This window comes from Macaca mulatta, chromosome Y (assembly GCF_049350105.2).
Source record: "Macaca mulatta isolate MMU2019108-1 chromosome Y, T2T-MMU8v2.0, whole genome shotgun sequence".
Classification (NCBI taxonomy): domain Eukaryota; kingdom Metazoa; phylum Chordata; class Mammalia; order Primates; family Cercopithecidae; genus Macaca; species Macaca mulatta.
This window is the reverse complement of record NC_133427.1, coordinates 1,763,443-1,776,100: the sequence shown is the minus strand read 5'-3', so window position 1 is coordinate 1,776,100 and position 12,658 is coordinate 1,763,443. Positions and strand designations below refer to the sequence as shown.

At 54.2% G+C, this 12,658-nt stretch overlaps 1 protein-coding gene across 1 annotated transcript in view; it reads left to right on the top strand.

Moving 5' to 3' along the window:
• Window positions 1-12,658, top strand: part of LOC144338877 (polyprenol dehydrogenase) — a 317,444-nt gene that overhangs the window by 275,168 nt on the left and 29,618 nt on the right. Inside the window, exon 5 of the mRNA XM_077989802.1 lies at window positions 806-1,013. Within this exon, the coding sequence (XP_077845928.1) occupies window positions 806-1,013 (208 nt within the window). The remainder of the gene's footprint in view (window positions 1-805; window positions 1,014-12,658) is intronic.

Genomic DNA, 12,658 nt, shown 5'->3' with positions numbered 1-12,658 from the left:
CGCACCACCACACCCAGCTAATTTTTTTTATTTTTGGTAAAGATAGGGTTTCACTGCGGTGCCCAGGCTGATCTCAAACTCCTGACCTCAAGCGATCTGCCCTACTCACCTACCCAAAGACTGGGATTACATGTACGAGCCACCGCATCCGGTCACCCAGAATAATTAATTGTCCAGGGGACCCCCTTTGGTGACTTGGAAGATTCTCACTCTCTTGTGTATGTTGCTGTGTTATCATTATGGTTATTATTTTTCTTTCTTTTTTTCTTTTTTGAGACAGAGTCTCGCTCTGTCGCCAGGCTAGAGTGCAGTGGCGTGATCTCTGCTCACTGTAACCTCCACCTCCCGGGTTCAAGCCATTCTCCTGCCTCAGCCTCTCAAGTAGCTGGGATTACAGGCACTTGCCACGATGCTTGGCTAATTTTGTATTTTTTTTGGTAGAGACAGGGTTTCACCATGTTGGCCAGGATGGTCTTGAACTCCTGACCTCAGGTGATCCACCCGCCTCGGCCTCCCGAAGTGCTGGGATGACAGGCATGAGCCACCGCACCCCGCTTGTGGTTATTTTTAAAGTCAAGGCACAGAGGTGCAGAGACAGAAGGCAGGAAGGGACGTCAGTGATCTTCTAGAATCTTCCCCACCACACCTAAAGCAGGAGACAGAGACCCAGGAGGAAGACATGGCCGCCAGCTCTACACCCCACCCTCCAATGTCCTGGGCCATTTGCACATCCCAGGAGTCCGTTTGTGAGATTTCTCCACTGTCTTCCCCAATCTAACTCCTTCTGATATTCTCTTTTGTCCAGCTGGGGTGATGATGGTCCCTCAGAGGAAAACCAGAGATGGATTCGAGGAACATTTCGGCCTGAACTACCTGGGGCACTTCCTGCTGACCAACCTTCTCCTGGATACGCTGAGAGAGTCCGGGTCCCCTGGCCACAGTGCGAGGGTGGTCACCGTCTCCTCCGCCACCCATTACGTCGCTGAGCTGAACATGGACGACCTTCAGAGCAGGTGGGTGCACCCTGTGAATAATCATAACAGCATCCCAGGTGGGTTAAAGGTTACTCATCTCCCTCTGTCTGTGGGGCATGGTGCGCCCTGCGCCTGCTGGACACTGGTGCTCTGGGGACAGTGCTCCCTGCGTCTGCTGTGCACTGGTGCTCTGGGAGCGTGGACAGTGCTCCCTGCGTCTGCTGGACACTGGTGCTCTGGGGACAGTGCTCCCTGCGTCTGCTGGACACTGGTGCTCTGGGGACAGTGCGCCCTGCGCCTGCTGGACACTGCTGCTCTGGGGACAGTGCTCCCTGCGTCTGCTGCACACTGGTGCTCTGGGAGCGTGGACAGTGCTCCCTGCGTCTGCTGGACACTGGTGCTCTGGGGACAGTGCTCCCTGCGTCTGCTGGACACTGGTGCTCTGGGGACAGTGCTCCCTGCGTCTGCTGAGCACTGGTGCTCTGGGGACAGTGCTCCCTGCGTCTGCTGGACACTGGTGCTCTGGGGACAGTGCTCCCTGCGTCTGCTGGACACTGGTGCTCTGGGGACAGTGCTCCCTGCGTCTGCTGCACACTGGTGCTCTGGGAGCGTGGACAGTGCTCCCTGCGTCTGCTGGACACTGGTGCTCTGGGGACAGTGCTCCCTGCGTCTGCTGGACACTGGTGCTCTGGGGACAGTGCTCCCTGCGTCTGCTGAGCACTGGTGCTCTGGGAGCGTGGACAGTGCTCCCTGCGTCTGCTGGACACTGGTGCTCTAGGGACAGTGCTCCCTGCGTCTGCTGCACACTGGTGCTCTGGGGACAGTGCTCCCTGCGTCTGCTGCACACTGGTGCTCTGGGGACAGTGCTCCCTGCGTCTGCTGGACACTGGTGCTCTGGGGACAGTGCTCCCTGCGTCTGCTGAGCACTGGTGCTCTGGGAGCGTGGACAGTGCTCCCTGCGTCTGCTGTGCACTGGTGCTCTGGGGACAGTGCTCCCTGCGTCTGCTGAGCACTGGTGCTCTGGGGACAGTGCTCCCTGCGTCTGCTGAGCACTGGTGCTCTGGGAGCGTGGACAGTGCTCCCTGCGTCTGCTGTGCACTGGTGCTCTGGGGACAGTGCTCCCTGCGTCTGCTGAGCACTGGTGCTCTGGGGACAGTGCTCCCTGCGTCTGCTGAGCACTGGTGCTCTGGGAGCGTGGACAGTGCTCCCTGCGTCTGCTGTGCACTGGTGCTCTGGGGACAGTGCTCCCTGCGTCTGCTGAGCACTGGTGCTCTGGGGACAGTGCTCCCAGTGCTCAGGGGACAGTGCTCCCTGCGTCCACTGTGCACTGGGGCTCTGTGCGCAGTGCTCTGGGATACGTACATCCCCAGCCATTTGCTGTCCTTGGTAGACTTAGCAATGTGCCATTGTATTGTTATTTTAGTTTTTAGAAGGGACAAGAAACACAGAGGTCAGACATAGAAAAGGATAACAGATATATTTAAACCTTCCGTTGTGCCCCCCATGGGAATGTCAGGCACTACATCTGCAGGCGGCATTGGTGTGGACTCCTGTTGAGACACGCAGTGTACTGTCTGTCCATCAACAGGTCTCTCTTGTGATTTTCTCCTAACCCCGCCCGAGCGCGGTGGCTCACACCTGTAATCCCAGCAGTTTGGGAGGCCGAGGCGGGTGGATCACCTGAGGTCAGGAGACCAGCCTGGCCGACATGGTAAAACCCTGTTTCTGCTAAAAATACAAAATTAGCCAGGCGTGGTGGCAGGCGCCTGTAATCCCAGCTACTTGGGAGGCTGAGGAAGGAGAATCGCTTGAACTCGGGAGGCGGAGGTTGTGGTGAGCCAAGATTGCGGCACTGCACTCCAGCCTGAGCCACAACAGCAAAACTCCATCTCAAAAAAGAAAAAAAAATTCCATAGTCTGGGTGGCTTATAAACAACACACATTTATGTTTCACGGTTCTGGAGGCTGAAGTCCAAGATCAAAGTGTGCCAGGGTCTGGCGAGAACCCACTTCCTGGTTCACAGGTGGCCCCTTCTCACTGTGTCGTCAGGCAGCGGAAGGGGCGAGGAGCTCTCTGGAGTCCCTTTTATAAGGGCACTGATTCCTTTCTTGAGTCTCCACCATCGTGACCTCATCACCTCCCAAGGGCCTCACCTCCTAACACCATCTCACTGGGGATGAGGATTTCCATGTAGGAATTTGGAGACGGAGACAGTCAGAGCACACAGTAGGACTTGCCTTTGAATTTCTCTGCAGCCCGAAGGTCACAAAGTGTTAATGCCACGGTCGGAAAGACCTGGTTGCTTGGCCATGCCAGCATCAGATTTTGGGGCCAGCCTCTGGAATGTACAGCAGGGTGGGCGCCCTCCCCATCTCCCGGCCCTGGAGTGCCCTCAGGACTGCGAGGAGGTGAGCCCAGGGGCACAGGCCCTGCCAGCTCCTAACGGTTTTCATTTCCCTGCACAGTGAGGGGCAGGATGGAAGGAAGGGAGGGCCGTGGGAGCCTCCTAGGATACCTTGGCCCATCTGTTTTGTCAGATTGAGCTCTTGCGCCTGTGAGCCTCTCTGCTGAAGGGTGTCGGATGAGGGAGACGGCCTCGATGGGATCCTGCATAAAGTGTGAACCCTGCCGGTCGTGGGAGGGAAGAAGCGTGGCTGGCCAGAACTTCGTCCTCTCTGGGCAGCTGAGGAAGGCCCGGGCTCTGCAGGGAAGGGCAGGTGAGAGGGTGGCATGGAGAGCAGGGCCTGTGGCCAGGAGGGGCTGCTTCTCCTTCCTACTGCTCTGAAGAAGCAAGGGCATGTGCGTGTGCCCGTGTGCACAGGTGAGGTGTGCATGCCTGTGTGTACAGGTCAGGTGTGTGTACCCCTGTTTACAGGTGAGGTGTGCATGCCCGTGTGTACAGGTCAGGTGTGTGTACCCCTGTGTACAGGTGAGGTGTGCATGCCAGTGTGCACAGGTGAGGTGTCCATGCCTGTGTGCGCAGGTGAAGTGTGTGTGCCCGTGTGCACAGGTGAGGTGTGCATGCCCGTGTGTACAGGTCAGGTGTGTGTACCCCTGTGTACAGGTGAGGTGCGTGTGCCCGTGTGTACAGGTGAGGTGTGCATGCCCGTGTGCGCAGGTGAAGTGTGTGTGCCCGTATGTACAGGTGAGGTGTGTGTGCCCGTGTGTACAGGTGAGGTGTGCGTGCCCGTGTGCGCAGGTGAAGTGTGTGTGCCCGTATGTACAGGTGAGGTGTGCATGCTCATGTGTACAGGTGAGGTGTGCGTGCCCGTGTGCGCAGGTGAAGTGTGTGTGCCCGTATGTACAGGTGAGGTGTGTGTGCCCGTGTGTACAGGTGAGGTGTGCGTGCCCGTGTGCGCAGGTGAAGTGTGTGTGCCCATGTGTACAGGTGAGGTGTGCGTGCCCGTGTGTACAGGTCAGGTGTGTGTGCCCGTGTGTACAGGTGAGGAGTGCGTGCCCGTGTGCACAGGTGAGGTGTGCGTGCCCGTGTGCGCAGGTGAGGTGTGTGTGCCCGTGTGTACAGGTGAGGTGTGTGTGTACTCCTGTGTACAGGTGAGGTGTGCGTGCCCGTGTGTACAGGTGAGGTGTGCGTGCCCATGTGCACAGGTGAGGTGTGCATGCCTGTGTGTACAGGTGAGGTGTGTGTGCCCGTGTGTACAGGTGAGGTGCGTGTGCCCATGTGCACAGGTGAGGTGTGCATGCCTGTGTGTACAGGTGAGGTGCGCATGCTCGTGTGTACAGGTGAGGTGTGTGTGCCCATGTGCACAGATGAGGTGTGTGTACCCCTGTGCACAGGTGAAGTGTGTACCAATATGCACAGGTGAGGTGCGTTCATGCCCGTGTGCACAGGTGAGGTGTGCGTGCCCGTGTGTACAGGTGAAGTGTGTGCGTGCCCGTGTGTACAGGTCAGGTGTGTGTGCCCGTGTGTACAGGTGAAGTGTGTGCGTGCCCGTGTGTACAGGTGAGGTGTGTGTACCCCTGTGCACAGGTGAGGTATGTACCAATATGCACAGGTGAGGTGCGTTCATGCCCGTGTGCACAGGTGAGGTGCGCATGCCCGTGTGTACAGGTGAAGTGTGTGTGCCCATGTGCACAGATGAGGTGTGTGTACCCCTGTGCACAGGTGAGGTGTGTGCCAATATGCACAGGTGAGGTGCGTTCATGCCCGTGTGCACAGATGAGGTGTGTGTACCCATGTGCACAGGTGAGGTGTGTGTACCCCTGTGCACAGGTGAGGTATGTACCAATATGCACAGGTGAGGTGCATTCATGCCCGTGTGCACAGATGAGGTGTGTGTACCCATGTGCACAGATGAGGTGTGTGTACCCCTGTGCACAGATGAGGTGTGTGTACCCCTGTGCACAGATGAGGTGTGTGTACCCCTGTGCACAGGTGAGGTATGTACCAATATGCACAGGTGAGGTGCGTTCATGCCCGTGTGCACAGGTGAGGTGTGTGTGCCCATGTACACAGGTGAGGTGAGTGTGTGCCGGTGTGCACAAGTAAGGTGTGTGTGTGCCCGTGTACACAGGTAAGGTCTGTGTGCACAAGTGAGCTGTGTGCCGGTGTGCACAGGTGAGGTGCATGCCAGTGTGCACAGATAAGGTGCATGAGTGCCCGTGTGCACAGGTGAGTTGTGTGCGTGCCCGTGTGCACAGGTGAGGTGTGTGTGCTGGCTGGGGCGTTTCCTGTTTTCACACCTATGCGTGACAGCACCCAGAGGAAGACATGTGTGTTTCTCAGGCTTCTTCTCAGCTCAGGACTCTCTGTAGGACGGTGTAGCCCTCCCGCCTCAGGCTCCATGCTGAAGGATTGGCCTGGAACCCACTGGCAAGAACAGCCCTGCCGTGACCGGCTGCCCTAACCCCAGGCCTCAGGCTGGGCTGGGCACGTTGGGGGCCAGGCTTCTGTGACGCCCACTCGGGGCTCCACTTCTGTGTGTGGTGCCTGCCGTACAGGAGGGCCTGGCAGCAGGGAGGAGGGAACGAGGAGTCTTGGCACAGCCAGCAGCACTTGCTGCAGACGTGACTCACTGAGCAAGGCAAGGCATGGGATGGAGAACCTGGGAAATGTGACCTCCTTGGCAGGTGTTGCTGCTCACCGAAGACACCCAGGAGCACCTCTTCCTCGCACAGCACTGGCGGAGCCGCCCGTCTGTTATTCTGAGAGCGCGCTTTGGGGTTCATACTGTTTATCAAAGCAATCTCTGTTTTATTTATCCATGTTTTCTTGAGATGGAGCCTCACTCTGTCCCCCAGGCTGGAGTGCAGTGGTGCGATCTCGGCTCACTGCAACCTCCGCCTCCCGGGTTCAAGTGATTGTCCTGCCTCAGCCTCCAAAGTAGTTGGGACTACAGGCGCGCACCACCACGTCCGGTTAATTTTTGTATTTTTAGTAGAGACAGGATTTCGCTACGTTGGCCAGGCTGGTCTCGAACTCCTGACCTCAGGAGCCTCCCGTGTCGGCCTCCCAAAGTGCGTGGATTACAGGCGTGAGCCACCATGCCCGGCCGTGATCTCTATTTTAAATAATGAAGATAAGCAGATCACATCCACAACAACCCCACCCAACAGAAATGACAGCTACTTCCTAAACAATTTAGATGCTACAAAGCAGATTCATGCAGAGTTGATAAGAATTGAGCCTCATTATCACCTAAGAAAGCTGAGGAAGCATATATCACCAAGTGCAATTAACAAGAGAGTTTTCATTCCTATAAAAACACTTAGATATTAAAGAAAAACTGTGATGGTATTGCTCCTAGGCCATTCACTCTTATTTTATTTTATTTTTGGAAAGAGACAAGTCTCTCTCTGTTGCCCAGGCTGGAGTGCAGTGGTGCCATCTCGTCCCCCTGCAACCTCTGCCTCCCGGGTTCCAATGATTCTCCCACCTCAGCCTCCCGAGTAGCTGGGATCACAGGCACGCACCACCACACCCAGCTAATTTTTGTGTTTTTAGTAGAAACGGGGCTTCACCATGTTGGCCAGGCTGGAATCAAACTCCTGACCTCAAGTGATCTGCCTGCCTTGGCCTCCCAAATGCTGGGATTATAGGCCTGAGCCACTGCACCTGACCGCCATTAACTCTTATCTGAACAGTTATGTCCACATCCTAACTCCACATACTATAACTGGGACCTAATTTAGAAATAGGGTCTTTGTAGATGGAATTAAGTGAACATGAGATCATTAGGATGGACCTTAATCCAAGATGATGGGTGGCCTTACAAGAAGTAGAAAATGGCTGGCCGCGGTGGCTCACGCCTGTCATCCCAGCACTTTGGGAGGCCAAGGTGGGCGCATCACCTGAGGTCAGGAGTTCGAGACCAGCCTGACCAATTTGATGAAACCCCGTCTCTACTAAAAAATACAAAAAATTAGCTGGGCGTGGTGGTGCGCGCCTGTAATCCCAGCTACTCGGGAGGCTGAGGCAGGAGAATTGCTTGAACCCGGAAGGTGGAGGTTGTGGTGAGCTGAGACCACGCCATTGCACTCCAGCCTGGGCAACAAGAGTGAAACTCTGTCTCAAAAAAAAAAAAAAAAAGAAGTAAAATTTGGAGGCAGAGATACAGAGAAGGCCACATGGAGATGGAGGCAGAGACTGGAGTGATGCAGTCACAAACCCAGGGATGTCTGGAGCCCCTAGGGGCTGGGAGAGGCAGGAAGGACCGTCCCCTCCACCCTCACAGATACCCTAGAGTAACATTCAATCAAAGATCTAGGCGCCCCATGATCCAGTCAAGTTAACACGTAATGTTAACTATTCTGACCCCATTCTACATATAAGAAGGGCCGTAAATGCAATGGCAGGTGCCCTTGTAAGACATAGAAGAGGAGACACAGACACAGAGGAGAAGGCCACGTGGAGATAGAGGCAGAGACTGGAGTGCTGCGGCCACAAGCCCAGCGACACCTAGAGCCCCCGGGAGCTGGGAGAGGCAGGAAGGATCCCCCCAGAAGACCGACCAGAGAGAGCACGACCGTGTCCCCTCCTGAATTTCAGACTTCTGGTCTCCAGAAGCCATCCATTCACTGGAGGAATTTCTGTGACTTTGAACCATCCAGTCTGTGCTCCTGGGCTTGCAGATGTCATCATCGCCCTGTGTCCTCCCTTGGTTGTCCCTCTGTATGTGTCTTGTTTAGACAATGTGCCAGGAAAGTAATACAGATTGCAAAGCAGATCAAGGAACTTCAGAGGCAAAGGCCTTGAGACCCAAGCCAGCTCAGAGCCGGCTCTACCATTTTTTGTTTGTTTATTTTCGTTTATTTTAGTTTAGTTTAGTTTTTTGAGACGGAGTCTTGCTCCGTCGCCCAGGCTGTAGTGCAGTGGTGTGATCTCGGCTCACTGCAACCTCCGCCTCCTGGGTTCAAGCGATTCTCCTGCCTCAGCCTCCTGAGTAGCTGGGACTACAGGGACGCGTCGCCACGCCCGGCTAATTTTTGTATTTTTAGTAGAGACGGGGGTTCACCATGTTGGCCAGGATGGTCTCCATCTCCTGAACTCGTGATCCACCCGCCTCGGCCTCCCAAAGTGCTGGGATGACAGGCGTGAGCCACCGCGCCCAGCCAGTTCCCCCTAGTTTTTTTGAGACGTACAATTCAACCCCCACTGCTTTTCTTTTCCTGTTCTCCTCCTTTGCTTCAGCGGTTTGATTATGGAAAATGAATATTGATGACAGGCGTTCACCTGAGCCACGTTTCATTTCTGCTTGATTACTCTGCAGAGGACAGTGACAGTGCTAACAGATGCCGTCTCTGAGCTTTCTGGAAACTTCCTTGTTGATGGCACTGACTCTTTCCAAATATGCCCCTTTTTCATAATTCGTACCTTCGACTGACCTCTTAAAGGAGAGAACATTGCTTTGCCGGGGCTGCCGTAATAAAATACCACGGACCCAGTGGCGTAAACAGCAGACATTGATTCTTCCACAGTTCTGGAGGCTGGAGGCCCCAGATCAAGATGTGGGTGGGGCTGACTCCTCCTGAGGCCTCTCTCCTTGGGTCGTGGACACCGTCTTCTCCCTGTGTCCTCACAGGGTCATCCCTCTGTGTGTGTCTGTGTCCTCATCTCCTCTTCTTATGAGGTGTCTTAGTCCATTTCAGGCTGCTGTCACAGAATAGCATAAACTGGGTGACTTATAAACAACAGACTTTGATTCTTCCACAGTCCTGGAGGCTGGACGTCTGAGATGAGTGTATGGGCAGGGCTGGTTCCTCCTGAGGCCTCTCTCCTGGGCTTGTAGATGCCGTCTTCTCCCTGTGTCCTCACAGGCTCAACCCTCTGTGTGTGTCTATGTCCTCATCCCCTCTTCTTATGAGATGTCTCAGTCCATTTCAGGCTGCTGTCACAGAATACCGTAGATTGGGTGGCTTATAAACAACAGACTTGATTCTCCCACAGTCCTGGAGGCCGGAGGTCTGAGATGAAGGTGTGGGCAGGGCTGGTTCCTCCTGAGGCCTCTCTCCTGGGCTTGGAGACGCCGTCTTCTCCCTGTGTCCTCACAGGCTCATCCCTCTGTGTGTGTCTGTGTCCTCATCTCCTCCTCTTATGAGATGTCTTAGTCCATCTCAGGCTGCTATCACAGAATACCAGAGACTGGGTGGCTTAGAAACAACAGACATCGATTCTCCCACAGTCCTGGAGGTTGGAAGTCTGAGATCCAGGTGTGGGCAGGGCTGGTTCCTCCTGAGGCCTCTCTCCTGGGCTTGCAGATGTCATCATCGCCCTGTGTCCTCCCTTGGTTGTCCCTCTGTATGTGTCTGTGTCCTCATCTCCTCTTCTTATAAGGATCTCAGTCCTATTGGATCAGGACCCACCCTCTGACCTCATTTTACCTGAGTCACCTCTTTAAAGACTCCATCTCCGGCCAGGTGCAGTGGCTCACGCCTGTAATCCCAGCACTTTGGGAGGCCGAGGCGGGAGGATTACCTGAGGTCAGGAGGTCAAGACCAGCCTGGATAACATGGTGAAACCCTGCCTTCACTTAAGAAAATACAAAATTAGCCAAGTGTCGTAGCAGGCGCCTGTCATCCCAGCTACTCGGGAGGCTGGGGCAGGAGAATCGCATGAACCTGGGAGGCAGAGGTTGCAGTGAGCCAAGATCACGCCACTGCACTCCAGCCTGGTGACAGAGCGAGACTCCGTCTCAAATAAAATAAAGTAAAATACATGGTGGGTGAGGCCACAGTAGAAAGAACAATGATTCTTTCGCATCCATGAGGACGCCCCTGTGATAGAAACCCCGCTACGTGCTGTGAATTTCAAACACTGAAGTCAGTCGTTGCTGGCCATTCAGCGAGACCACGTGACCGAAGCACACTTTATGTTTTGACATGCTTATCAATTGTGCGTAGTGACAAGCTGTCAATAGCTTTGGATAGGTGCATTGAACCGGTCACCTCGCTCATGTCGTAGAAGTTGGTGGCTTCATGTTCAAGAAGTAAGACGCCCCAAGTTGAGTTGACGTTTGCCAGGGTACGGGCTGGAGTTACGGAATACAATCAGGTGCCCAGCGCTCAAGAGCCAATGTGTTTGTGATTGATCCCAGATGTTTGTGATTGATACCAGACATTCAGTCTGAACTGGAACTCGTGTCACCCGAAGACCATAGTGGCTGCCACCAGGGTACCACAGGGAACGGCCTGGGTGAGCAAACCCAGACATGATGTTCCCAAGAGTGGCCGTGACTCCTTTGGTGGAATGTGTCCTTCTGGATCTTTCTTCTCAATAGCTTGTGTGTGGGAGGAAATATAGACAGACACTCAGCAAACTAACACAAGAACAGAAAACCAAGCACCGCACATTCTCACTCGTAAGTGGGAGTTGAACAATGAGAACCTGTAGGACACAGGGAGGGGAACGTCATACACCGGGGCCTGTCGGGGGTGGGGAGTAGGGCCCGGAGAGCATTAGGAGAAATGCCTAATGTAGATCATGGGTTGATGGATGCAGCAAACCACCATGGCACGTGTATACCTATAGAATAAACCTGCACATTCTGCACATGTGCCCCAGAACTTAAAGTATAATAAAAATAAAAAGTGGAAACAACACCACCACACACACACACACACAAAACCATAGGAAGCTAACAAAAGTGATCAAGTCAGAAACCAGCAGGTGTGGTCAGATGAATCATAGACTAGAGGCTCAGAAACCATGAGTATGAGATGCCATTTCCTAGCTCTCTCCTAGCTGCATTCTCGGGGCAGAGCTGGGCTCGGTGCCTGAGCAGAGATTGGGTGATGCAGCCATAAGCCAAGGGATGCCTAGAAACACCAGAATCTGCAAGAGGCAGCAAGGATCCTTCCCTGGAGCCTGCAGAGGCAGTGCGGCCCTGCAGATGCTTTGGTTTCACCGAGTTCTGTCCGGAACATCGGTGTGGATTCTCTGAGCCACACTAGGACCAGCTACTGTGGATTCTCTGAGTTGTACTAAGGGCAGACACGTGGATTCTCTGAGCCACACTAGGGTCAGCCACATGGGTTCTCTGAGCCACACTGGAACCAGCCACCATGGATTCCCTGAGCCACACTAGAACCAGCCACATGGATTCTAAGCCACACTAGGGCCAGCCACGTGGATTCTCTGAATCACACTAAGGGCAGCCAGATGGATTCTCTCAGCCACACTAGGGTCAGCCACATGGGTTCTCTGAGCCACACTGGAACCAGCCACGTGGATTCTGAGCCACACTAGGACCAGCCACAAGGGTTCTCTGAGTCACACTAGGACCAGGCATATGATTTCTGTGAGTCACACTAGGACTAGCCACGAGAGTTCTCTGAGCCACATTAGGACCAGCCACGTGGTTTCTCTCAGCCACAGTAGGACCAGCGACGAGGGTTCTCTGAGCCACACCAGGACCAGCCACATGCGTTCTCTGAGCCATGCTAGGGCCAGCCATACAGAAGCTTTGGGATTTTGGGACCTCTGCCATGAGTAATGGCGTAAGATCTCTAGGGAGCGAGGGGGTTACTTCACTTCCTTACTTTCATGGGTTTTCTCCCTTTACATCTTAGCACGTAAAATGTGTGCAGGACCGGGCACGCCAAGTCTTTACTACTGTGAATAGTGCCACAGTAAACGTATGTGTCTTTATAGTAGAATGTACAAGCCCATCAAAAAGTGGGCAAATGATATGAACAGAGACTTCTCCAAAGAAGACTGTCTCAAAGAAGACATTTATGCAGCCAACAAGCGTATGAAAAAGCCCATCATCACTGGTCATTAGAGAAATGCAAATCAAAACCACAGTGAGATACCATCTCACGCCAGTTAGAATGGCCATCATTAAAAAGTCAGGAAACAGGCTGGGCGCGGCGGCTCACGCCTGGAATCCCAGCACTTTGGGAGGCTGAGGCGGGTGGATCATGAGGTCAGGAGATCAAGACCATCCGGGCTAGCATGGTGAAACCCCGTCTTTACTAAAAATACAAAAAATTAGCCGGGCGAGGTGGTGGGCGCCTGTAGTCTCAGCTACGCGGGAGGCTGAGGCAAGAGAATGGCGTGAACCCAGGAGGCGGAGCTTGCAGTGAGCTGAGATCCCGCCGCTGCACTCCAGCCTGGGCGACACAGCGAGACTCTGTCTCAAAAAAAAAAAAAAAAGGTCAGGAAACAGGTGCTGGAGAGGATGTGGAGAAATAGGAACACTTTTACACTGTTGGTGGGAGTGTAATC